Consider the following 27,592-nt stretch of genomic DNA (forward strand, 5'->3'; position numbering starts at 1 on the left):
AACCTCCGTCCACACTAACACGCCTGAAAACGCAGAACACGTCCATTCACATATACCAGGCATGTGCATGTCATTAAATGCATGCTAGATTCAGTAATGGTGTTGTGAGTCAAAACTCAAACCGAACTACAAACATGGCTTCCCAAGACTACAATGCCCAAAGTTCACAGCGCCCTGTCTCCCTCTTAAGTTCAGCTGACTGTTGTTAACTGTGAATCAGCAGTGCTACTTAAAGGAGATACGCAGAACCTTTATTTTTAAATACATTTCTGAGTGGATAGTATCTCCATCCTTGACTCTTGTATGCTGCATAAATGGGAATAAAAATATATATTTTTGAGAGTTAAAATCAACCGCAGTTGGCATTCGAGCTGCCCCGCTGAGCCAGCTAGCCCTGAGTGCGTGACGTCACAGCGGGAACCGGTGCTATAGACCAAAGCCAGACTCGGCAGGAGAGAGCGGTTGCAGTGGCCTCTTCATTCTGATTTATTGGAGATTCCTCAGATAGTAATACATCTGACTGCGATAGTCCTGAAATTGGAGTGTGTGTACATGCTAATGCTATACACGTAGAATCGTATCAGTTCGAACCATCGGAAAGTGAATCCGATAGCAACACGTTGGCCACAGAGGCCCCCACCTTACGAAATAAAGCCAGAGAAGAAAGCCGTCTGGGGAATTGGATGGAACTGAACTGACAGTCTCATGTGACTCTCGTTAAAACAGGATGGGTGTTATAACTTATGCAACATACATGTACATGCATGCATTTTCAATGATAAAACGTAAAAGGCTCATTAAATAATCAGATGAACTGAGACAATCACATTCTGAAGCAAATTAAATAATCTTTTCCGCTAACTTAAACACACAATACAAGTTACATGTATTAATCTAAATGCAGGGAAACAATGTGTTGTTTTTGTTGTTATGTAACCAAATGAGAGTCGGGGCTTACCCATCTATGTTCTTGCTTTTGAAGGCCGAGCTTGTGGCCGATTGTTTTTGAAACAATCTTACTTTCAGTTCTTCATTCAGTTCTCTGTTCATTCACTTCATCCACATAAAAGCAAGATATTGCTACTGAGGCAAGCATATGTAGCGGGGGAAAAAAGCATATCTAGCGGAGATGACTGGTCCACTCATTCTCTATTTTCTCCATACTGAGTACTCCACTATTACTGCTCAGCTCATGCTCTGGGAGAACTGGTGCAACTGAACTTACTTTCCCTTTTCTTGTAGATTTCTTTTCCTTTAATTGTTGGTACTGCACCTTCTTTCAAGACGGGCTTATAGCCAACACTCCTCAACAGATCAGAGGTCTCATACGAGTCTTCAGTAAAATGTGCAGAGCAGAGGAGACCACTTCGTAGCCGCCCAATGTGCCCATGAACTTCTCGCAAAACGCGTCCAAATCTTTGCAGTTTGAACATTCTTGGGCCATGAATGCAATGCAAATCCACCTTCTGTCATGTTGCTGCACCGACCAAAAACACATCTACGTGGCATGGCGATAAATTAGCTGAAAATGGGGGATCAGAGTTGCAGTCAGCTCTGTGTTTTAGTATAGCAGAAATGGCGATGAGACCGATAGCCTTCCTGCTGTGATGTCACAGATGTCAAGGTCATTCATTCAGACCGCTACCTATATGAATCATTTTAATCATAAAAATTACGATATGGGCGGCACAGTGGTGTAGTGGTTAGCGTTGTCGCCTCACAGCAAGAAGGTCCGGGATCGAGCCCCGTGGCCGGTGAGGGCCTTTCTGTGTGGAGTTTGCATGTTCTCCCCGTGTCCGCGTGGGTTTCCTCCGGGTGCTCCGGTTTCCCCCACAGTCCAAAGACATGCAGATTAGGTTAACTGGTGACTCTAAATTGACTGTAGGTGTGAATGTGAGTGTGAATGGTTGTCTGTGTCTATGTGTCAGCCCTGTGATGACCTGGTGACTTGTCCAGGGTGTACCCCGCCTTTCGCCCGTAGTCAGCTGGGATAGGCTCCACCTTGCCTGTGACCCTGTAGAAGGATAAAGCAGCTAGAGATAACGAGATATGAGATTTATTGTTAATGCTTAAAACTATTCCTATGCCATTCTTGAGGTTGCAAGGCATTTATAAACGAAAGTGAGGCCATGGTTCTGCGTATATGCTTTAAGCCTCTCTCACACACCTTCAGTGTGAAGTATCATTCTCTATTTATCCAGTCATACTGAGCCCCGCACACCCACTTGCCTGCCTCTAGTTTCTCCTCTGTTTGTTTCTGCCCAACATAACTCTAAAAGTAGTCAACAGATTTTGATGAAATTCTGAGGAAAGGTGGGCCATGGGCCAAGGAACAATTGAGATTTTGATGAAAATCCGAGTACGTGGTTTGATGGAGATATGCGTTTTACTGAGTGCCCTTCTGGGCAACTATTGTTTTTATTCTCTTTTCATCAGTGAAACATCATTTGGATGATGCCGGTGTCAGAAAACCTATAAAGCACAGAAACCACCTGCATGTGTACCACATAATGCTTGTTTATTATGTTCAGTGTTACCCCTGTGTTTCCCTGCAGCATGAGACTGCGTCAGTGCAGATGTTTGACCACCTGGTGGAGAAGAATAATCTGCAGGCTGTGATGAAGAAATATAACCTCCATGTTGAGAAGAATGATGATGACCTCATATTTATCCAAGCACTAATTGACTCCTCTGGCTCACAAGATACAGTAGAGTTGTTTTTGTTTATTTATTTGTTTTTCATTTACTGTCTATGTTGAAACTGATTTTATAATCTCTTCTTCCATTAACAGAAGTACAAACATGAACGTAGAGAGGATTTCTTGTATGAGATTGTGGCAAATAAGAGAACCGGTATTGATGTGGATAAATGGGATTATTTCGCCAGGTGAGTCTGTCTTTAAGACACTTAAGTGTATTAAAGTTAAGGTACTAATATTAATGTATATTAACATGAACTTACAGCAGTATTACATAAGCATACTTGTACCATATTGACATGAAAAAAGAAAAACATACATAATTTAAAGAAGGAACAAAAGTAACTGTTCACTAAAGTGAACTAGCTCTGGGCAACAACAGGCAACAGTCACTAAAATACAAAATCAATAGACATAAATTAGCTAGCCTGTTAAGGGTGGCAAGAAGTGGCAAGTTAGGATCCAATAGCAGAACACAAACCAGAAAATCCAATAAATAAAAAATTATTTAATTAAAAGTCCAAAAAAATAAGTCAGCAAACAAAAATAGCAAAAATAATCCCGACAAACAACGAGGTAGACAAAGTGCTAATATGAAAAAAACATGAAACAGTTCAGACAACAACCATAGTGCAAAAAACAAGAAAAAAATGACAAAACGTGAGTACAAAAAACTGTGGCTAAGACTAGGCAAAACAGAGAGCAAAAATCAGGAAGCAAAAATTGGCACAGAGATAACATGAAAAACAGACAAGACATTCTGGCAAAGTCCCCTTCTTCTTCTTTTGAGTAATGGCAGATCACAATGTACTTGTATACCGCCACCTACTGCACAGGAGTGTGTGAAATGATCATGTCAAATCCATTTGGGCGAGGGGAAAAAAAAAAAATAAATAAATAAATAAATTCCTAAATTCTTTCTATGAGCTTTGTATCATTAAGGTATGACATAAGGGCTTTAATTCTTCCTACTTGTATACCTTCTTCCTTAAGAATGGTATTAATGTCTCCATCTTCACCCTCTTTTTCTGTCCATTGTACTTCCTACAGTGGAAAAGAACATGCTCCACATCTTCCTTTACTTGGCATTTGTTAGGTTTGTATAAGTATTATTCTTGACCAAGAAGGCAGTAATTTATTAAAATGGTGACAAAATTTAAGGATTAACTTCGGTTCAGTTAAAATGACCTTCTGTCTCGGCTGGACATTGTTTGGGAACATTTTGTTTATTTTTGATATGAGATGTGTCTGAATGGCGACAGGGTCTGCGATGTGACACACACACACACACACACACACATACAGATATCAAAATGATGTCACTCACTCACACCCTCCCATAGAGACACACACACACACCCCTCTCTGAGGTCACATACAAACACACACACATTCGACAGACACAATAGCCGTTTGGAGAGATTATGATTTGTTATAAAGGGTGTTTGTAATCTTTCATCTTTGGCGAGAATGTGAATAAACAGCAGTTAAACCGATCTCTGGTTCTCTGTTTTTTTGCGGTGTTCCGTCCCAGACGTCTGGGTGGTACGAGGGCAGGGGTCCCGAGAAATAAGTTGACCGATTGACCGTTTCTGACTGGGTTGAACCCCAACAGCACTCTACACAGAGCTCATCAGTTTTCCCTAATACATGTAATGTGGCATTGAGACCAGTGTGTCCCAACCTTAATCTTGTGTATATCACTTCTTCTCTTCTGCCAATATGTAATTCTTTTACCCCCAACCTGACGCTGTACATTGAAGTATTGTCTACCCTTTGTTCCTGTCTCCCATTCTTCTTGCCATCTCTTCATGATCTCTGTTTTATAATGGATTTAGCTTCCCCTCTTCCTAAAGGAATATAAATATCAGTGCACACACGATCTAAAGCTTTCTTAGCAGTTTTATCTGCTATCTCATTGCCCTTAAGGCCAATGTGAGCTGGGACCCAGCAGAAGCTGACAGCAAGTCCAAGGTTTCTCAAATGAGCTAGAAGGTGTTTCATCTCAATGATTAAATCATCTCTTGCTGAGTTACCTGAGGAAAAGCTTTGTAATACAGATAATGAGTCGGTACATATGACTGATATGAGGGGTTTGACTTCCTCGATCCATCTTAAGGCAGTAATTATTCCAGTTAGTTCAATAGTGTAGATTGATAAGTTACTCAATTTATATCCATAAGTCTTATTCAGTTCTGATATATAAAGTCCTATACTACATTGGCCATCCTGAATGTTTTTAGAGCCATCAGTAAATATTTGCAGATGTTCCTGGAAGGAAGAAGACATAGTTTTTGCAATATATTGCAAAAGTGTGATCATTTGGGTGTTCTTTCTTTTCTGTAAGAAGTGCAATACTGACATCAGGTGTAGGGAGGATCCATGGAGGGACACTACTAATAGCCATTGCAGCACTAAACCCCAAGCTGTTTAGCCCACATAGTCTTACAGCCTGTTTAATATTCCATCCAAACCCCTTAGATTCTTTACAATACTCCCAACAATCATTGAGCACTGTCACAGCTGGATTGTCAGCACTACCCTGCAATCTGATCCAGTATGTCAAGGCAATTTTCATAAAGCGCAGGTTAAGAGGGGATTCCTCTGATTCCACCAAAAGAGCACTTGTAGGAGTTGTTTTAATAGCTCCCAGAGCTATTCTCAGGGCCTTAAATTGCACTCTTTCCAGCTTTAGTAGGGATGTTTTACAGGCTGGACCATATACCATACAGCCATACTCAATGGTTGATCTTATCAATGCTTTATAAATGTTGAGCAGAGATTGTCTATCTGCACCCCAGTGAAGACCAGAAACCATTCTCATCAAATTTAGAACCTTCTTACATTTTGTTTCAACATATTCAATATGAGATTTCCATGTGAGCTTACTATCTAACCAAATACCCAGGTATTTAAATTTATTTCCTCTTTCAAGCGGGTGATTATAGAGTATAACTTGAAAATCGTCTGAGACTTTTTTCCTAGTGAAGTACATCACTTGAGATTTTTGCACAGAGAACTTAAAACCCCAATCCATCCCCCATTGTTCTAGATCATGTATGTCCCTCTGGACTGTTTTAGTAATATGTGATATATTACGTCCCCTCCTCCAGATAACTGCATCATCAGCATATAAAAGGCCTTCATTCATTTGTCCCACCCTTTCAAAAATGTCATTAATCATAATATTAAATAAAATAGGACTAATCACACTTCCTTGGGGTATTCCATTTTCTACTAGAAATTCCTCTGAAATGGCTTCACCCACTCTGACTCTCAAAGTACGCTGAGAGAGGAAGTCTAAAATGTAATTATACATCCTACCTTCAATTCCCAATTTCCTTAATTTAATTAACAATCCTTCCCTCCACATGGTGTCGTAGGCTTTTTCTATATCCAGAAAAACTGCCACCATACATTCTTTCATGACTAAAGACTTCTCAATTTCATTAGTAAGTTTGACCAGCACATCTGACGTGGACTTCTGTTTCCTGAACCCAGTTTGATAGTTGCGGAGTAACTGATCATATTCCAAAAAATAATTCAGTCTTAACACTACCATTTTTTCCATCAGTTTCCCAAGATGTGATGTAAGAGCAATAGGTCTATAATTTCCTGGGTTACTTTTATCTTTGCCTGGTTTATGGAACGGGAGAATGGTTGATTTTTTCCAGGCAGTTGGTAAGGTACCCTCCTTCCACACTTGATTAAATAAGGCAAGAATTGACTGAAGCACTACATCAGGCAGCTGCCTAAACATGGCATAGCATAAATAGTCACTGCCAGGGGCAGAGTAAGCAGTATTACTTAAAGCAGTTTTCAGTTCTGTCAAACTAAAATCTACGTCCATGTTAGACATGGACATTTCCAACTTGGTTAAAACATCCTTGTTTACAGTCATGGTTTCCTCTTTCCTTTTCCTAAAGCATTCACCCAAGTGATTACCCTTATGTACATCAGCAAAGGTTTTAGCCAAAATGTTGGCTTTGTCAATATCTGTAACATATTGGAGATTCTTATCAATTAAAACTGGAATATGTGAAGGGTCATATCTGCCTGTCATTTTCTTGATCATTGTCCACACTTGATTTAAAGTAGTTTCCTTGCCAATCGATGAGCAAAAGTTTCTCCAGGAAGCTCTTTTAGCCTCTTTAATGACTCTCCTGGCTATTGCTTTCTTCCTTTGATATTCTAGAAGATTACCAGTTGTTAAGGTTTTACGCAATATTTTAAAAGCTTTATTTCTGTCATTAATTGCTTTGGTACAATTATCATCCCACCATGGGACATTTTGTGGATTCCTCTTACCCTTCTGAATTGGAATATATTGACGCGCTATAGAATATATAAAAGAGCTGACTCTCTCATTCATAACATTCACACTTGTCAGGTTCTAGCAACTGATTAACCATGTGTGGGTGCAATCAGTTAATTATTGATATTAAGTGATCAATCTCGTTAAATCAGTCTCATTAAATTTTGAAGGTCAGTAATTAAAATGAATCAATCCCATTGAATCATTTGATTTGACTCGTTTGAATTGAATCATACCATAGAATCACTCTCATTTGAAGTGAATCATTCAGTGAATCGTTCAATGAATCGTCTAGTGAATAATTTAGTGAATCATTCAATGAATCGTTTAGTGAATCATTTAGTGAATCATACCATTAATCCTGGTGCTTAATAATAAATTACCAAACAGCTAAATTATGGTATATTTCCAAATTATTACGATCACTTACCATATTACATAACATATATGCACCCTTTTGAATTCGAGGGAGATTGGGGACTTCATATTGTTCACACAAATAAACAGTTTGTTTAATAAATGAATTTATTATAACAAAGATAAAAATAATAAATCAATATATACAAGCAGTGAGGTGTGTATATACACATGTGTGGTGTGTGTGTGTATGGCCTAGCTTGTTGCTAGCTAAAACAAAAGAATGTTATCTAAATAGAACAAAGGATTAGCTCTGTTGCTAATGTGTGCCTGTGTGTGTGTGGGACTTGACCACGTGTTTAGCCTCGTGTAGCTAACTACACGTGGTGGAGGCCTAGATTAGCCTTGTTTTGCTAGTGTGTTTGGAAAAGGCCCTATGGCCTAGCTAAAGTGTGTTTGTTAGGCCTGGTGAGGCCTACTGAGCACGTGTTGCTAAAGACAAGGGTATTAGCCGTAGCTAACTAAAAGCTAGCTTGTGGATTTCTAGCTGAGGTGTGGTTTATCAGGCCTGATGGCCTGCTGAGCACATGGTGGGCCTTGATTAGCTTTGTATTGCTAAGCAGACAAAGGGAAGCTATCTAAAGTGTATCAGGCCTGGTCAGGCCTGTTGAGCACGTGGTCTCAGTAACAAGAAGATTCCACACTCATAACATTACCAAACTCACTGAAACCTTGATAAGGTCAAAATGTATGATAAGGAAATTAGTGTTAGTCAGAGAGAAGCATGCACAGCCTATTAAACAATTGAGAACATAGAACCAAAATAAATCAACACGCTGCGTGTCTGACAGTGTAACAGATAAACCTGGGTTTAAATTCACACTATTTCAAATAAAAGCAAATTCCTAAGACTATCTTAATTATGCCCAAATGCCAAAATCTTACTTAATCCTGCCTTTAGCAAGATATGAAGAACTATTCGCCAGTGTAGTTTCAGGCCTCGCCGTGGGAGCACGTGAGCTGCTCGGGATGGAGGTGTAGAAAACTTTCGGGTCCAGCGGAGCACTTGGGTGGTTCCCGTGGAAAGCAGAGGATTCCTGGTCCGAACCTCAGCGTTCGTGAGGAAAAGTCTCTGATCAGAATCAGATGCACAGCACTTTTGAGTTAAAAAGGATTCAATTGCTTCTTAACTTTTAACTGCCTGGGCTGCAGTCGTGACGTCACTTCTAATGCAAGTAAACCGGTTGTAACTCAGGTTGAGTTTAAAGATCGCGCGACTCTAGAGTTTACCTTTGCCAAGGGTAAGTAAGAAAATCGCGCTGAGTGATGGATCTTGCAAGAAAGAAGACGTCTTTTTGGGTGGAGAGCGCCTCTTTATACGTCCAGATTCATCAGAAGCCAGACGCGAGAGACAAAGATGGAAGCGTTGTCCCATTGTTTTATGTTTCCTTGTATGATGACGTAGATGATCCCGCCCCAGCGTGACGTAGGTCAACGCGGAAGTAGGCTGATGGGAAATGTAGTTTCTTAAAGAGACAAAATGGCGGCATGATACCTACACATGCTTTCAGATATTCTCTTAAAATCATTCCATTTAGCCTTCCTGAAAACCCATTTATGGTGTATGTAATCAGGTTCAGACCTAAATTCCACATCCAATTTACACCAGATTGGAAAGTGGTCACTGCCAATAGTAGTCGTTTGGTCGGCGACCCACTGACACCTATACGCTAACCGTCTATCGACTAATGCAAGATCAATGCATGAAGTCTTATTTTGAAAAGTATTGACTCTAGTACCAGTACCATCATTTAGGCAAACTAATAGCCTTTCATCGATCATACCCTCAACTGCCATGCCATTTAAATCTGTATGGTTGCTAACCCATAGACTGTTGTGTGCATTAAAATCACCGCACCAAACTTCTGTATGAGTCTTGATAATATCATTTAAAATCTCAGTTGACAAAGCTTTACAGGGGTTGTAATAATTAATGATTTTATATATTACCTTAGGCCCATTAAATATTTCCGTTATAATACATTCATGTCCCTTACCTCCATTAACATGTCTATAAAGGATCCCATCCCTAATAAATGTTATACATCCACCACCCTTATCAGTGCATCTATCAGCTCTAATAGTTTTGTACCCTTTAATGGTGTAGTCTAAATGTGGCTTCAACCAGGTCTCCTGAATGCATATCACCTCAGGCTTATCTGCAAGATTATGTAGGTACCTTTTAAATTCTTGTCCGTTTGCAATTAGACTTCTAGCATTCCACTGTAGGATGAAAAGCACCATAATAAGTTCAATTAGTTTGAGTCTGGCCATATTTAACGTTCAACATTTCATGAATCACATCAGCTTTAACAGTGGCACCCAGAAAATCATTGGCGATATCAACTACAGATTTAATCCTATCACTTTTCTTGGTATATAGTAGTGATTTATTAATAACTGCACAAAGGAAAGCAACAAACTCATTTTTCTTGTCTAACAGTGTGTCTGTTGTGTATGTAGTTTTGCATGCACAGCTATGTGGAGGTGGGGTATTGCTAGGTCTACTGCCATGATAGTGACTCTCATTCAATGAACTCTGCTTATATTAGGTTGACCATATGTAAATTGTGCTGCATTGGGGATGTGGGAAATTCTCTTATCATTCTGTACAAATTTAGCTGCATCTGCATATGAGATCTTGTGTTCGATTCTGTACTTCTGGATTTCTTTGGCCTCTTTCTGTTTCTCACAGCCTCCATATGCAGCACTATGTGGGCCTCCACAGTTGCAACACTTCAGTGCGTCTTCCTTACAGTCCCCATATTCATGCTCTCCGCCACATTTGGCACATCTCATTTTCCCTCTGCATTGACTTGCTACATGACCAAACCTTTGACATTTGAAACACCTTAAAGGGGGTGGAATGTATTCGCGAACAGGATAGGACATATATCCCATTTGCACTTTTGGTGGTAAGGTTTTACTGAAGGTAAGAAGCACCGACATGCTATCAACTTTCTCTCTGCCTTTGGTAAGACGCTTAGCATCAGCAACTGCAAACTTGGTTAGGCTCTTTTTAATCTCTTCCATGGATACATCTGTTGGTATTCCTGATAGGACTCCTCTAATTTTGGCCCCTGACCCTGGAATGTGTGACGTTATTTTCATTTTATTGAGTGTGTCTTTTTTCAGGATTTTATCTCGCTGCTCTTCTGAGCTAGCAAAAATCAGCAGTCTTCCATTTCCTAAGAACGTAGCATGGTTTATCTTCCCTATTTCTCTTTTGATAGCTTCAGTGATGTGAATTGGGTGTAAGTATGGCCCACTTTTAGTTACAAACATAACAATGACTTTCCAAACTTGCTGGGTGACTTGAACACTCTCAGTTGTTTCTCTAGGCTTCCTAGTTACCTTGGACTTTTTAACTATAGAAACTACCGATTCTCCACTGCTGTCCCTATCCGATAACTTTTGTACCCGGCTGGCTTCCTCCCAAAACATATCATCCCCGATATAGTTTAATTGCCCATCGGATTGTTCTGCCATGATCACTCACATTCTCTGTGCAGCAAAGTATATCAGTATTACCGTCTGGTTTGAGTTTTGAATTCCGCGCCGTGAAAAGTTCCTCCACTCTCCTCCCCAGCCTACGCCTGATCCTCCGGCAAAGTCCCCTTCTGAGAACGGCCTATTTATACACAGCAGAGCAGACCAGGAAGTGAATGCCGGCAAGATGGAAGTCCCGTCCCAGATCCGGATTGCGCTGAACTGGGAGATAGTAAATCTCTGGAGTGGAAGTCCGGGGCGGATCATGACATAGCCATCTGAAGGTTCCTGAAAACAAAGTATTAAATATGACTTGAGTTATACACAAGTCATCTGAGTAGTGAGTGAGCATGGTGGTTTCTTTGATATTTACTCGTCTGAGGGAGTTTTTGCTTGCCACTGTCGCCACAGACTTACTCATTGGGGATAGATTAGGGACAAAATTAGCTCATGTTTAAAGTCATTCAAATTCTGTAAAGCTGCTTTGCGACAATGTCTATTGTTAAAAGCGCTATAAAAATAAACTTGACTTAGACAAGGGGTTTTGAGTTACAGCACTGACTTCTGTATCAACATACATTACATTTTCTTTGCAAAGAAATAGCCTCTATTCGGGACAAATTTTATATTTACAAAGCACTATATATTTTATAATATATTTTCCATCTGAACAGAGACTCGTATCACCTGGGCATCCCGAACAGCTCAGACCACAACCGTTTCATCAAATTTGCCCGAGTGTGTGAGGTCGAGGGGAAGAAGTTCATCTGTGCCAGAGACAAGGTATGCTTATGGGTATCCTCACCTGTGATGCTCCGTATTTTGTATTTTTTATACCCGAGGGGAAATTATGCTCTGCAGCTAACCCATCCAAAGCAGTGAACACACACACGCCCAAGGAGCAGTTGGGGGTTTGGTACTTTGCTCAATGATGCTATGCAAATGGAGGGGAAAGTGCTGCGCTCGTTCACTCTCCCCGCCCACACATTTCCCTGCTGTTCCAGGAATCAAACCTTTCGGTCCCAAACCCGCTTCTCTAAGCTTTAGGATATGGCCATGCTTTTGTCTTCAAAATACATTCAGATTTTGAAGGATTTCAAAATGCATTCTGATGTCTGAATATTTAATAAGATTATAACATGCAGCCGACACAAAGCTAAACTGATAGTGGTCCAGGGAGTCACTGCCCATGGTCTAAATTTATGAATTTATGAATGTCGTTAGTGCAGTCCTTTGGGGCAGCACAGTGTTGCAGTGTTTAGCACAGTCATCTCACAGCAAGAAGGTTCCAGGTTCAAACCTCTTGGCTGACAGGGCCCTTTCTGTGTGGAGTTTGCATGTTCTCCCCATGTCTGCATGGGTTTCCTCCAGGTGCTCTGGTTTACCCCACAGTTCAAAGACATGCAGGTTAGGTAAAATACCCAGCTCTTGGGGTTGCACAATCCAATGTATACTTATGGCCCTTTTCCACTACCCTTTTTCAGCTCACTTCAGCTCGCTTCAGCTCACTTCAGCCCGACACGGCTCGCGTTTCGACTACCAAAAACCAGCACGACTCAGCTCGTTTCAGCCCTGCTTAGCCCCTAAAACTCGCACCGTTTTGGAGTGGGGCTGAAGCGAGCCAAACCGTGCCGAGTGAGGCTGGAGGCGTGAGCAGACACTCCCCTGTGCACTGATTGGTGAGGAGGAGTGTCCTCACATGCCCACACACGCCCCGCGAGCGCGCTGGGATCTGTAAACACTGCAAACCCGGAAGAAGAATAATTACGAATTACGAGAATTTCTGAAGCCTTATGCGCCTCGCCTCATCTATACGCTCTTGCCAGTATCTGTTGGCGTTGTCGGTGACAACAAGCCACAGCACCAAGACCAGCAACACTAACGACTCCATGTCCTCCATGTTTATTGTTTACTATCCGGGTCGTGAGACTACCGCTTAAAAGATCATACAGAGCATCGTGGACGAGTTCGCGGAGCGCAAGGCTCGCCGTATGCCCTTCAAATAATGCGCGCAGTAGGCTATTGATGTTTTATTATGAGCCATGTACAGTATGTCGCCGAATGTTTTTTTGTTTCTGAGTTACATGTTCGTTTGAAGGACTTAATGTACAAAATAACATAGTTGCACCCCGTAGTGTTGAAATTGGTAAACACAGTGCATTCAGTGAGGTTTGCACCGCCCTCCTTTTATTTCTGACTCTTCCTGTCACCGTTGCAACCTCTGAGCGCTCATTCGTATGCCCTTCAAATAATGTGCGCAGTATAGGCTATTGATGTTTTATTATGAGCCATGTACAGTATCCTAATGTTTTTTGTTTCTGAGTTACATGTTCGTTTGAAGGACTTGATGTACTAAATAACATAGTCGCACCCGGTAGTGTTGAAATTGGTAAACACCGCAGTTGCGGACATTTTGTAGCCTAAAATGATGTTATAATAAGCTTTAATAAAGGGCCCGGTCATTTGCCCCGCCCCCGGCCCGGCTCTGACTTGTTCCGCCACTGTCACTGATGTCACTGTTTGTGCTGCTTAACGACATCACGTGACGTCCACTCACTTTCGCTAACTCCACCCAATGTGTCCACCCACTTCCAGCCAGCACGGTTCAGCGCGGTTGTAGTCGAAATGCAACTCCAACAGCCCCGCTCAGCTCGACTCAGCTCGACTCAGCACGGCACGGCTCAGCCGCGTTTGTAGTGGAAAAGCGGCATTAGTGCTGGCCTCAAGCCCAGATAGACTGGGAAGGGTTGCATCAGGAAGGACATCTGTTGTTAAAAAAAAAAAAGCCAAATCAAATATGCGGATCCAGATGATCTGCTGTGGTGACTTCTAATGTGAGCAGCCAAAAGAAGAAGGAGGTAGTGCAGTGCTTTGTAAACTCAGAGAGCCATCCAAACATTTCCAGAATAGGTGGTTAGCCACTGACACGGATCATTGAGGAAACGTGAATATCATTACCATCAGTATTTGAATAGCTTGAAGAGAGTACATTTACATCAATATGCAGGAAGAGATTTGTTTTTCAAGCCAAAGATGATGATTTAATATTTATCAAATGGTACATTTAATGCGCATTCTCTTTTCTCCAGGAAGTCCATGATTTATATGAGATGTTTCACACAAGACACTGTCTACACCGCAAAGCCTATCAGCACACTGTGACCAAAATAATCGAAGAAATGTGAGTATTGTTACCATCAATATTTAAACTAAACTAGTACTAATATAGCTGGCTTAGTGGTTAGCATGTTCACCTCTCAATCAGGAAGTCAGGAGTTCTACTCACAGTCAGGTCAAACCAAAGACCATCATAAAAATGGTGCCTGCTGCCATCTGGCAAGGCATGTTGCAATACAGATGTGAGTGGGGAGTCAAACTCACAGTTACCAGAGGACCAGCCCCCCCCCCCCCCCCCCCACACACACACACTCTAACCCTAGCTGTATAGATAGTTTTCACTGACATCACGGCATTCCGGGGAACGCCCCCCAGCTGCCATCTTGGAGGGCAAACAAAACAGACCATGGCCACTACCGGCTATGTTATCTCGGACGAATTTATGAAGTTATATAGTCAGTTTTCTAAAATAAAGATCAATGTCGGCAAAATCAAGCAAACAGAAGTATATAGATACATTAGACGACATCTCACGACAACGGTATGCAGCCAAACTGGCCTTGATTGGGGGAATTGACCCCTACGAAGTGGTCAAAGATGCATTTTCAAGTGACTATGCAGGGCTGCCAAAGCCTGAAACTGCCAAAGCCTGCTCCAAAGCCTGAAACTGACTTCATCAAACTTTAAAGGCTGTCTGATATATATACAACTTTATATATTCACAGCGCGCCTTTTGGCGGATGCCGCCTGAATCGCGCAGATCCGTTTTTTTTTTTTTTAGGGGGGGCGTTGGAGTGTCTGATTATAATTTCAAAGTAAATTCTGTATTAAAATTACTAAATAAGCAAATCCGTTACAGTCCATGAAACAGGAAGTATAAGGATGAGAAAAAAAACAGTTTAAATCGGGAAGCTGCGCACATTTGCACAGTCCTGCACACCGCTCGGGCTGCACAAATGTGTGCAGCTTCCCGATTTAAACTGTTTTTTTCTCATCCTTATACTTCCTGTTTCATGGACTGTAACGGATTTGCTTATTTAGTAATTTTAATACAGAATTTACTTTGAAATTATAATCAGACACTCCCAACGCCCCCCTAAAAAAAAAAAAAAAACGGATCTGCGCGATTCAGGCGGCATCCGCCAAAAGGCGCACTGTTTGCATCCCAAACACAAATTAAATCATACGGAATAGACCTAAAATGTTTTTCAAAAATGACCCTTGCATGAGTGAAGTGACAAGTTTCAAATAGAAACGTGACAAACGAGCGATATTAAGTGTACATTACAATGTAAACGTACACTCAGCGGTTCCAGTTAGGCATTCTCCAGAGATTGTTTACATGTTTTGGTTTCCAAAAACAAACTTAAACACAATTGATTGTTTATTTAAACAACTTACCACTTATAAAATGATCGGAGCAGACTTTGCTGTGTTTGGAAGGCTGATAATCCTTGCAGTTGATTCTCGCAAGCCATAGATTTCTCCTTTGTATGCCGAGTTTGTTTGCTGCCTTCGTGCTCCCGTACAGTGGGAATTCCATAAAAGCGCCGCTTGACTTCATCATCTGACCTATTACGACAGCCATGAATACAACAGGTGTGCACCATTGCTAGCTTTAAATAGTAGTAATGTAACTATAAATGTAAATAATATATAAATGAATGTAACTCGGGCACTACAATGTGTGCTCAGTGACCCGTACGGTAAGCTTGCCCTCCAAGATGGCCGCCACCAGGGTATCCCCGACTCTGTGACGTCATGTGAAAACTATCTATAGGTGAGAGGCCAATGGCTATGGAAATGGAGATTGGTGCCACCCAATGTGCTTTAAGGGCCTGATTAGTACTGGGATAGGAGACTGCCTGGGAAGACCAGGGCATGGTGCAGGAAGGACTTTAGAATATAGCTGTATTGTCTTTGTCAACTTGCAAAGAGAGGTGGAAGGATATAATTAATTCCCAGTATGATATCTGCTAGGTCTGGTATGATGGTTTTCAGTGTGTTACAGTAGTGGCTTAAAGCTTCCTGTTTTCAAAAAGAATTACCTTAAACCTTGACCGAAGATGTTTATATGGACTATGTGAAGGATTGAAGGTGTTAGAGCATGTCTTCAATACCTCACTTAACAGCTAATGCTTGCTGCTCTACTGCTGCAGATATTTGTGTTGTGGGGAATAGTTTACAACAGTTAAAACCCTTGCCTGTTGGTAGAGTACTCCTCTCAGCCCAACCTTTGATACCTTGATGTGAAGAATAAAAGGCAGCTGCTGAAAAACTGTATCAGCATTGTTGCTCCACTTCTACCTTTTCTTCAGGCTGTGTCTTCAGAGTAGTGGAAAAGTTAAGGATAAAACACCTCTAGTACCTTGCCAACCCAAGAAAAACTTGTACCTTGGTCTTAGTAATAGGCTGTGTTTTGTCAAGTCCTTTGAACCACAACATTGTCCAGATACATTTCAGAAAGCAATGGAGTAACTCATGATCTCTGTGAGCTACTGAAGGTTGCTGGTGCTCTATAGAGGCTGAAGGGCAGAGTCTGGTGTTGCCAGAGACCGTAGATTTTCAGGACACCAGGAGAGCTTGCCAGTAGCATTTGTTAGATGTACCATTGGGATCTACAGTTTCTTAAATTACCTACTGAACTTGTGGCATATGAAATGTACTGCTGACAATAGTAACAAATCCTGAAATAGTCTCAATAATGTATATTTAAAAAGGGGAGTGTTGTACATCTTGTTCAGCTGTCAGGAAATATTGCAAAATCTGAGTGTCTCATCCAATTTGTGCATAATGACAATGACAGCCTCATTGTCCAGAGACTCATCAGACCAGAGACTGGAGGACTCCACTATGACTTCCAGCTGGTATGTTCTCTACATCTTTTCTATAGTCTTCAACTGGACCTCAGATATCCAGTAGGGCTGCATCAAAGAAGACTGCTCGCAGTATTTTGATAAAAAGGTGGATTTGGCCACAAAGAGTGATAAAGACATTCTGAAACAGATCTTCAAATTCATGTACCTCAGGCCAAATGTAGCCATGGCTGCCTCATGTCTGTTCCAATATGTCCAAATGATGGTTGATACTGGTATGTAGGTTATTTTACAAAAAAGTTGCCAGGTGCTTAAAATTGGCTGATGAGCAATTCCAGCATTATGGACGTGACACTTGAACTCAAAATGGCAACAAATGACCCAGTGCATGTTTTATTGTCTCCCAGTATTTAAACAGGTGTTGCATATTTTAAGGCTGTACCATACTGGAGAAGTGATAGAACAAGAACAATCCCCATAGTACATCTAGGGCATGCCAGAAAACGCCAATAAAAGATGCGTTATGGATGTGACAGAAAAAGTATCACTTTTCTTGGGTGACTGTACATTTTTATCAAACTCTGTGAAATTGTAAACCTAATGTCGAAATGGAGATATCCATTTGATAGAGGGGTCCAAGGTGAATATTAAAAAAATCTTTGTTTAAAATATTTTGTATTTCATGCAGAGTTTCGGAAGGAAAAGTCAGCGTTATGGATGTGACGAAATTCCGTTATGGATGTGACGCGTCTGAAATAGACATGGCATATGTTTAGAAAATCAGAAAATATAATTATTTTAATATATCAACTCAAAATGAATTAGTTTTGCGCAAAGAGTGTGTTCTGTGTTGCATTTCATACGGATGTATAATAAGAACTTTTTCAAAAAAATGTTACGGACGTGACAGTGCCTGTCCTGTAAATCGGTGTCGCATCAACATGGCTCCACGGTGACAATGAAATGCGAAATCATATACCTCATTTACAGTTTGCTTCAATAACCCCATTGCGTCCTGAAAGGATGCTTAACATTGTTGTGGGCGAATATATGTATCATATTTTGGTTGTTGAAAAAAGTACTCAATTGTGCATTGAAATCACCAAATTCTTGATTGTCATTAGCTAAAGTAGTGAAGGTGAAGAGAACAATTCTTGTGACAAATTGGTTCAACTTATTCACATCTGTAAAATACAGGCCTAGGTGATATCTCTGGGAGTGGTTTTGATGTATTACATGTTGCTTTATTTTTGCATGGTGAGGTTGACATTTACATGGAATTGCCCTGATCCAATTTAACTTGAACTTCACCTTTGCTGCTTCAACCAGTTTGTGCATGTACCTCTGTACCGATATATTATCTTACTCCAGTGATGGCTCTCTGATTTTTTATGATGCCATAGAACTGTAGAGGGATGGTCAGATTTTACTGTCACACATGCAGCTTCAATTTCCATACAGCTGGGATATAAACTACAAAATAACCACATTGTAGGATAATGGAAGCCTTGGAGAAGGCCAATCCTCACATTGAGATCAAGGGATCCTCCGGAAGGATGTTCAAAATATCAGAGACCATAGATGACATGGAGGCCTACACCAAGCTCACAGGTCAGTTAATTAGCCTTTAATTGACATGTTCTGATTATCAGTTGCACAATTATATACAGTTATTAGTGTTAGTCAATCAAGACCGAAGTGTTTGAAAATCCAAGCCATAATTGGATCTAAATTGAGAAGCCAACAAACCATTGCATGATGATATACGTAAGTAATATATTGATATAAAGTATATCATGAATTACAGCTGGGAAGTGGCCAAGGTTCGTTAACAGCTAAAATACCAACAGATGTGAACAGTTCCAAATAAACATTCTGTTACAGTAACATCATAGTGGTATTGCAAACTATAGAAGATGATCTTATTTTATTCCCAAAATATTTTTGTTTGGCGGCACGGTGGTGTAGTGGTTAGCGCTGTCGCCTCACAGCAAGAAGGTCCGGGTTCAAGCCCCGTGGCCGGCGAGGGCCTTTCTGTGCGGAGTTTGCATGTTCTCCCCGTGTCCGCGTGGGTTTCCCCCACAGTCCAAAGACATGCAGGTTAGGTTAACTGGTGACTCTAAATTGACCGTAGGTGTGAATGTGAGTGTGAATGGTTGTCTGTGTCTATGTGTCAGCCCTGTGATGACCTGGCGACTTGTCCAGGGTGTACCCCGCCTTTCGCCCGTAGTCAGCTGGGATAGGCTCCAGCTCGCCTGCGACCCTGTAGAACAGGATAAAGCGGCTACAGATAATGAGATGAGATATTTTTGTTTGAATTGCATATAATAGTTTTGCAGTTCAGTACAACACTTACACCTCAGTCTGGTTAATGAACAAAATGCTAACTGCTCTTGTGACGTACACCTCTAATGATGTTATTTTAAGTGTTCACAAACTCACAGTTTTGGTTGAATTTTGTCAAATATTGTATAACTGATTATCCGTACAAGCATAACTCCTGCACACACAACTTTAATTTGCTATGGTGTGTAAGTTTACAATGACTTATCGATGTGTCCTCCTTACCCTTCCATAGACCACATTTTTGAGCAGATTCTGTACTCCTCTGATCCAAACCTGGCTGAAGCGCAGTCCATCCTGGAGAACATCATTCACAGACGCTTGTATAAGTTTGTGGGACAAACAAGACCTCAAAAAAATCTTACAGGGTCAAAGGTCAGAGGTCACAACCTTCAGTTATGTATTTACCATTATCAGTTAAGTCAGAGTTGTTCATAAAACCTTCATTTTTATGAGTTAATGGCCCAATCAGCAGTTAGCTTTGAAGAATAGCACACTACATAAATCAGCATGTTCACCTTTGGCCTTACCTGACGATAAGCAGTGGCTAAATTGGAAGAAAAATAGAGTAATATCCAAAAAAATCTAACTGCAGGGATGAGAATGAAAAATATTTAAAAAGTCTGAAAAAAGCCGTGGGTTTGGGGGCCACAGGCACCCAGCGGGGCCCAGGGGCAGAGCTCCGGTGGGGGCCCAGGGGGCGGGAGCTAATGATTTTGGCTATTTTTTTTTTTACCCCAAAACAATTAATTTTATCAGCAAAAAGTTGCAATTTATTTGGAAATAAATTCCCCTTCTTGGTGGACTACCAGGTGAAAATGATTAATATGGGACAAGAGACTTGTTTTTAATCAATTCACATTTGATGATTTCAAAAAATCAATGCACCTTTTAATATAAACGAGCTCTACAGTATTATGTTTCTGCATTTTAGCTATTCATGTCTTTGAATACTCTAATCCTTTACAATGACGTGCAAACCAGAAAAAAGTGCTATCATATAATTCTCTTAAGCTTTCTTCTGATGTTATCATGGTAGCAGGAGGTCTTGCATATTAAGCAGGCAACATTCAAGTAAGTAAGTAAAAAAAGTAAGTAAAATTTATTTGTATGGTGCTTTTCACAGACAAACAGTCACAAAGCACTTTACAATGTATCAAAGCCAAAAACAATAGGAAAGGAAGAAATAAAAATAATATAAATAAACAGTAAACAATAGCAAGCAAAACAAACCTAATAAAAAAGGTATAAATTAAAACAAATTCAAAGACAAAGTGGGCCCAGTTGTACAATAAGAAAAGCAAATAACAGATAAAAACAACCTAGCCAAAAGCCTGTCTAAAAAAGTGTGTTTTTAATTGGCTCTTAAAAGCATTTAAAGAAGGAGCAAACCTGAGTTCAGCAGGTAAGTCATTCCACAACCTGGGGCCAACCACTACAAAAGCACGATATATTTCAACATCACTCATCACTTCCCTTTCAACTGTTGTGTGTACTAACTAGGTTTTATCTGGACAGGATGTTGTGTAATGTAATACAGATACCATACGGTCAATTTGAAGATCAAGATGTTGATTCTGAATTAAAGAACAGGCATGTACAATTGGCATTACATATTGGAAATTTTTTTTAAAATCAAAAACTATAAGTTCATCTTGGCCTAAAAAATTTGGGCAGACACTCCCACGCGGCACACGCCAGCAATTCCCCCGTCCCCTTATGAAATGAGCAATAAGTAGGAGAGTTATACATGGTATCATACCTAAAATTTTATCAGAAATATAGATATGATAATATGATTCTCCCCAACATGCTACATTAGATAAGCTAACCCATTTATAAAAGATACATACTTATATATGACATGTATTTTATATATATATATATATATATATATTACACACTTATACAGTGGGGCAAAGAAGTATTTAGCCAGTCACCAATTGTGAAAGTTCTCCCACTTAAAAAGATGAGAGGCCTGTAATTTTCATCATAGGTACACTTCAACTATGAGAGACAGAATGGGGGGAAAGAATCCAGGAAATCACATTGTCTGATTTTTAAAGAATTTATTTGCAAATTATGGTGGAAAATAAGTATTTGGTCAATAACAAAAGTTCATCTCAATACTTTGTTATATACCCTTTGTTGGCAATGACAGAGGTCAAACGTTTTCTGTAAGTCTTCACAAGGTTTTCACACACTGTTGCTGGTATTTTGGCCCATTCCTCCATGCAGATCTCCTCTAGAGCAGTGATGTTTTGGGGCTATCGCTGGGCAACGCGGACTTTCAACTCCCTCCAAAGATTTTCTATGGGGTTGAGATCTGGAGACTGGCTAGGCCACTCCAGGACCTTGAAATGCTTCTTACGAAGCCACTCCATTACCCGGGCGGTGTGTTTGGGATCATTGTCATGCTGAAAGACCCAGCCGCGTTTCATCTTCAATGCCCTTGCTGATGGAAAGAGGTTTTCACTCAAAATCTCACGATACATGGCCCCGTTCATTCTTTCCTTTACACGGATCAGTCGTCCTGGTCCCTTTGCAGAAAAACAGCCCCAAAGCATGATGCTTCCATCCCCATGCTTCACAGTAGGTATGGTGTTCTTTGGATGCAACTCAGCATTCTTTCTCCTCCAAACACGGCAAGTTGAGTTTTTACCAAAAAGTTCTATTTTGGTTTCATCTGACCATATGACATTCTCCCAGTCCTCTTCTGGATCATCCAAATGCTCTCTAGCAAACTTCAGACGGGCCTGGACATGTACTGGCTTAAGCAGGGGGACACGTCTGGCACTGCAGGATTTGAGTCCCTGGCGGCGTAGTGTGTTACTGATGGTAGCCTTTGGTACTTTGGTCCCAGCTCTCTGCAGGTCATTCACTAGGTCCCCCCATGTGGTTCTGGGATTTTTGCTCACCGTTCTTGTGATTATTTTGACCCCACGGGGTGAGATCTTGCGTGGAGCCCCAGATCGAGGGAGATTATCAGTGGTCTTGTATGTCTTCCATTTTCTAATAATTGCTCCCACAGTTGATTTCTTCACACCAAGCTGCTTACCTCTTGCAGATTCAGTCTTCCCAGCCTGGTGCAGGTCTACAATTTTGTTTCTGGTGTCCTTTGACAGCTCTTTGGTCTTGGCCATAGTGGAGTTTGGAGTGTGACTGTTTGAGGTTGTGAACAGGTGTCTTTTATACTGATAACGAGTTCAAACAGGTGCCATTAATACAGGTAACGAGTGGAGGACAGAGGAGCCTCTTAAAGAAGTTGTTACAGGTCTGTGAGAGCCAGAAATCTTGCTTGTTTGTAGGTGACCAAATACTTATTTTACCGAGGAATTTACCAATTAATTCATAAAAAATCCTACAATGTGATTTCCTGGATTCTTTCCCCCCATTCTGTCTCTCATAGTTGACGTGTACCTATGATGAAAATTACAGGCCTCTCTCATCTTTTTAAGTGGGAGAACTTGCACAATTGGTGGCTGACTAAATACTTTTTTGCCCCACTGTATATGACATGTATTTTATATATATATATATATATATATATATATATACACACACACACACACACACACACACACACACACACAATGGCATTGATTCATGCGATATACATTATAAATATAATGAATCATTGAACAGGCAAAATAATTTTCGACCTGCCTTTGTGTTTTTTGGTGTGTATGTGAAGTTCAATAGTCCTTGCCCCTCTACTAGCGGAGTTTATCATGTCAGAACACAATGAGCAAAGTACTTCTCCTGGGACGTCTATTTTCCGTATGTGATCACCGAGCTTCGTTGTGACGGTCTGCTTGTCGATCTTGACATTCAGTGTTCTTTCTAACCAAGCCCATTGAAAACAGTTCTTTATTCCTGCACCTTTATCAATCTCCCTCGCTCGATCCTCGTCTTTCTTATCTAGGACTTTTGCCATTGTCGATATGCTAAAATATCCCGCCTGAATACATGTCTTTCCGATGTTACCAATGCATATCGTCAAACAGTGTGTACGGTTGGTGAATGGCGATTGCAAGCAATGCGTGGAGAGCATGCAAATTTGTGTTTATACACTGCACGCGATGGGATTTCCTGAAAATTCTACCGCAGATAAGTCGAACATTGTCGCAAAAGTTAATGTTAATTACGACATGTCGAAAGACTCAAGTGTGTAAACCTGGAGCCCACCAAGAATCAAGATGTTATAAGGTGACCACAGATCATTAACCGTACACCCCCCTCCGAAAATTTCTCACCGGATTTACATCGATCTCAAAAACAATCATTTTGGTCTGAAAAAGCCGGAAATCTGCCGATCAGCGGAAAATTCTCATCCCTGTAACTGGAATAATGAGCTAATATCCCCAGTTTTACTTGCATTCTACTGCTTTCCTTATACAGTCAAGCAAAATATTTTAAGGCTCCATCCAATGATGGATTTATTAATAGAATGTTGAATATTTTCAGGCCCTTCCCCGAGCAAACAGAACACATTCAAATTGGACTTTCTTAATGGTGGTTATTTGATGTTGGAGTGTTCATACAATATTATTCTCAGTGTGTGAGGGAGTGTGCATTTTAGCTGTAATGACAGTTGGTGAATGGAATGCTAAATTGAAGAAACCTTTATTTGTCACTTGCACACTTCAAGCACAGTGAAATTCATCCTCTGCATTTAACCCATCTGAAGCAGTGAACACACACACAAACCAGAGCAGTGGGCAGCCACACCAGAGCACCCGGGGAGCAGTCAGGGGTTCGGTACCTTGCTCAAGGGCACCTCAGCCCAAGGCCGCCCCACGTCAACCTAACTGCATGTCTTTGGACTGTGGGGGAAACCGGAGCACCCAGAGGAAACCCACACAGACATGGGGAGAACATGCAAACTCCACACAGAAAGGCCACGGGGCTCGAACCCGGAACCTTCTTGCTGTGAGGCAACCGTGCTAACCACTACACCACTGTGCCGCCCGCAGTACTATGTTTATGATCAGTAAATCATAAACATAGTACTGGTATGTAACTGTAATATCCACTCTTCAGGGCCTTGAAACATTAGGGGTTCGGAGAGGGCTCAGTGTGGAGTATACGTTTCTAGTTAAACCCTGTTTGAGCAAAATGGAACCAGGAACTCTGGTACTATGGTCAAGCACAGTGTTTTGTCCACAATAGAAAAATGAACAACCTGAAGTTACATGTGTTTGGTATAACTTTGCAGATGATTATTATTATTTTTTAATAAAATTTTTTTAGGAAGACTTGGAAAAGATACGCCAACAATTGGCTGAGTCCAGACCTGATGGCACTGATGTTGAACTAAAGCATGAAGATTTCATTGTCAATGTATGTAAATAAACACCTAATAAATTATTTTACACTTTGATAATAACAATTTTAGAATCTGGAATTCATTTTTAATAATGATCTGGCAGGTATTTGCTATAGATTATGGCATGAAGGACAAAAACCCCATGGACAACGTCTATTTCTACAGAAAGACTGACCCCACCGAAGCCATTGAAATCCCCAAAGAAGAGGTACATATCAAGTGTCATTTCTGAAAAAAAAGGCTCCATTACACTTCACACAAACATCTGTTGGGTCACTTTTACAAAACTTTTACAGGAGCAGATCAAAACTCTACTTTAACAGCTATTAGCAAAGGCTACTTTACTAACACGGCACTCATTTATCTTTATCTTTAAGATATTTCATTTATATGTTATTGATATCAGTCATATTCATGTCCAACGAGTGCGAATCTTTATACCATCAAAATATATTCTACTTGAATCTGCCATAAAAGCCATGTATCACTGGATTCCTATCAGTGGTATGTGTTGGTGGATTCAGATTCTGAACCCAGGCTTCTCATCATGCAGTATTAAAGCAGTCACCCATGGCTGAATCTAAGTTACTGGTCTTGAGCACCTTGGCTTAAGTTCCGAGGCTTAAGTTCCTGGACTACACTTCATGGGCTCAGTTTCCTGGGTTGAGGTTCTTGAACACACGATCTTAGACTGTAATTCATGGGTTCAGGTTCCTTGGTTCAATTAGTCAGGCTGAAGCTACTGGACTAAAAGTTCCTGGACTCAAGTTCTTGGACAAATTAATTTAAGATCGGGTTCATGTTTGACGTCTTATGTGCTTTTTGCAGGTGTCCATCCTGCTGCCTGAAACCTTTTCTGAGAAACGCATCAGAGTTTATTGTAAGCAACCAGATAAACTGGAAGCTGCAAAGAAATACTTTGAGCAGTGGTGTAAGAAGAAGAACTTGACACCACAGGTAACAATCGCCTCCTGCAGTGTGTGTGTGTGTGTGTGTGTGTGCCCTACTCTTGTTTATGTGAATGTTAAAGTTAGTATTGTGTTAAGCAGTGTCGTGCGTGAACTTGTATTTGTGCTCATATTTTTGGTGAACGTTGAACTAAACTTTTTGGAACGTGAAAGTCGTTTATTCTGGTCAGTTATTCTTAAAATGACTCCTGAGCCCCTGTTAGGAACAGGAAGTGTCTTCATCTAGTGGCTTAAAGACGTGCACACTGTTCCAGTCTTGGAAAATGACTGTGTGTGTGTGTGTGTATGTGTGTGTGTAGGGTTCTGGAGCCACAAATAACTGATGTAACTCATGACTGATTCTAAAGCCAAGGGGAGTGGAGGAGCTGGAGAAACCAGACATCTGGGAAAAACAGCATTGAAGCATCATCGCCCCCTGCTGGCAGAGCAAATGGATCTATATGTTATTTATCAAACAATCCTCCTGTTAGGCATTTAACCTGCTTACAAAGTGATTTTTTTTTTTTTTTTTAAGGACAAACAACTGGTGTGTATCCCAGATTCTGAAAAAAACTTTGGTCACATATCAGTCAGAGGATATGAAATCATATCGTATCACAGCAGTGATTCAGGGGTCAAATCCCAAACTGATCCTTTAAGAACAGAAATCATGTGGAAGCATCTTTTGTTTTGTCCTTTTTCTGAGTTTAATAGATGAGCATTAAAAAGCGTTTTTATATGTGTTAGTTTATCCAGATTATAAACCAGAGTTTGGTGAAGGTTTGGGAGGTGTATCTAATCAGGGTTTGAATAACTAATCACTCTTAAACTAGGTAGCTAAGTATTTAATAATCATTAAAATATCTCAAGTTTTATATGAAGAATCTGGCACTGATTACACTTTTTATTTGATTTTTTGTTTGTTTGTGTGTCTGTGTGTGATGGTGGAATTTTGGGACATTTTAATCAGGACTTTTAAACTTATCATAGCATTATCTTATTTTGGTTTTGTGTTTTATCGTCATGTCAAACTGCAGCTGCATGAACTGGGTTCATATACAGTGGGGTCCTAAAGTCTGAGACCACACTGAAATTACATTGGTGTTTGTTTCATGAAGAAGTGGAAGGGATAAATTTCAGCAAATTTGCAATATGGTGATACTGAAGGTTAGATATGCCTTGAGATTTATCCCTTCCACTGAAGAACATGTTCAGATGACACTCCCATGATTCTGATCGAACATAAATCATCAGGTTTTACACAAACTTTTGGACTCCATGCCAGCTCATGTGCAAACTGTCATTAAAGTGAAAGGGAGAAGTACCAAACTGAATAAATTTCCCAAAACAAAATTTTACTTTCACTCAGGTTATTACTAAAATTTGCATTTAAACATTTTGCATTTGAACTTTTTTTTTTTTGCAAATTTGTAAACCTTGGAAAATAGAAGCATTTTTTATGAGACTTTTGGACTCCACTGTACATGTAAAATTACACAGACATGCGTGATGGTGAATACACACACTTTCATTACCTGTTAGCTGCATTAACCTCGTATCTCCACTGTGTTTAGGGTAAAGAGGAAACTTTAGTTATAGTCAAAATACTGCTTTACAAAATTAATTTTTCTTTGTTTTTTGTTTCCTTTCCACATTTCACCTCCTCATGTAACTTCATTTATTTTCCTGTACTGACTTTCTGACCTGTAAGACTTTTTATTGGGTGTATTTAATGAGGTGTTTTAAAGCTGTTTAATTAAAGGCTAATAAATTCTCAAGTTTGATAATTTTTACTTGTTTACTGGAGTCAGCACATTAAATAATGATGCTTAAGAATATTTAAAGGTACTGTACAATCACTGTACAGCAGTAAGATAACTGCATGCTAAATATTCCTTTAGTAACAGTAATTTATTTGCTAAAACCATGTTGGTATTCTGTGAGATAATGAACAGGTTTGATACCTCAAAGAGCTTCAGATGTTTCACAGATTTCTCCAATTCCACCTGATAGTGACCGCACATTGTATCAACACCTTCGTCTCCGACTCCCAGGTTATTCATATTAAACATTCCAGATTTTAAAAATAACATAAAAAATAATCAAACATGGGCGGCACG

General features: G+C 40.4%; 1 protein-coding gene across 2 annotated transcripts in view; it reads left to right on the plus strand.

Moving 5' to 3' along the window:
- LOC132883337 (deoxynucleoside triphosphate triphosphohydrolase SAMHD1-like) overlaps positions 1-27,200 on the plus strand; it is a 67,025-nt gene extending 39,825 nt beyond the window's left edge. Inside the window, exons 8-18 of one of the 2 annotated variants that reach the window (XM_060916809.1) lie at positions 2,556-2,708; positions 2,793-2,887; positions 11,595-11,703; positions 14,010-14,101; positions 16,857-16,904; positions 18,349-18,464; positions 19,432-19,571; positions 24,450-24,539; positions 24,629-24,733; positions 25,354-25,482; positions 25,793-27,200. In XM_060916809.1, coding sequence (XP_060772792.1) covers positions 2,556-2,708; positions 2,793-2,887; positions 11,595-11,703; positions 14,010-14,101; positions 16,857-16,904; positions 18,349-18,464; positions 19,432-19,571; positions 24,450-24,539; positions 24,629-24,733; positions 25,354-25,482; positions 25,793-25,816 — 1,101 coding nt within the window. In that variant the 3' untranslated portion in view covers positions 25,817-27,200. The remainder of the gene's footprint in view (positions 1-2,555; positions 2,709-2,792; positions 2,888-11,594; positions 11,704-14,009; positions 14,102-16,856; positions 16,905-18,348; positions 18,465-19,431; positions 19,572-24,449; positions 24,540-24,628; positions 24,734-25,353; positions 25,483-25,792) is intronic. The other variant, XM_060916819.1, reaches the window with a different exon arrangement.
- The last annotated feature ends 392 nt before the right edge of the window (positions 27,201-27,592 follow it).

This window comes from Neoarius graeffei, chromosome 1, assembly GCF_027579695.1.
Source record: "Neoarius graeffei isolate fNeoGra1 chromosome 1, fNeoGra1.pri, whole genome shotgun sequence".
Classification (NCBI taxonomy): Eukaryota; Metazoa; Chordata; class Actinopteri; order Siluriformes; family Ariidae; genus Neoarius; species Neoarius graeffei.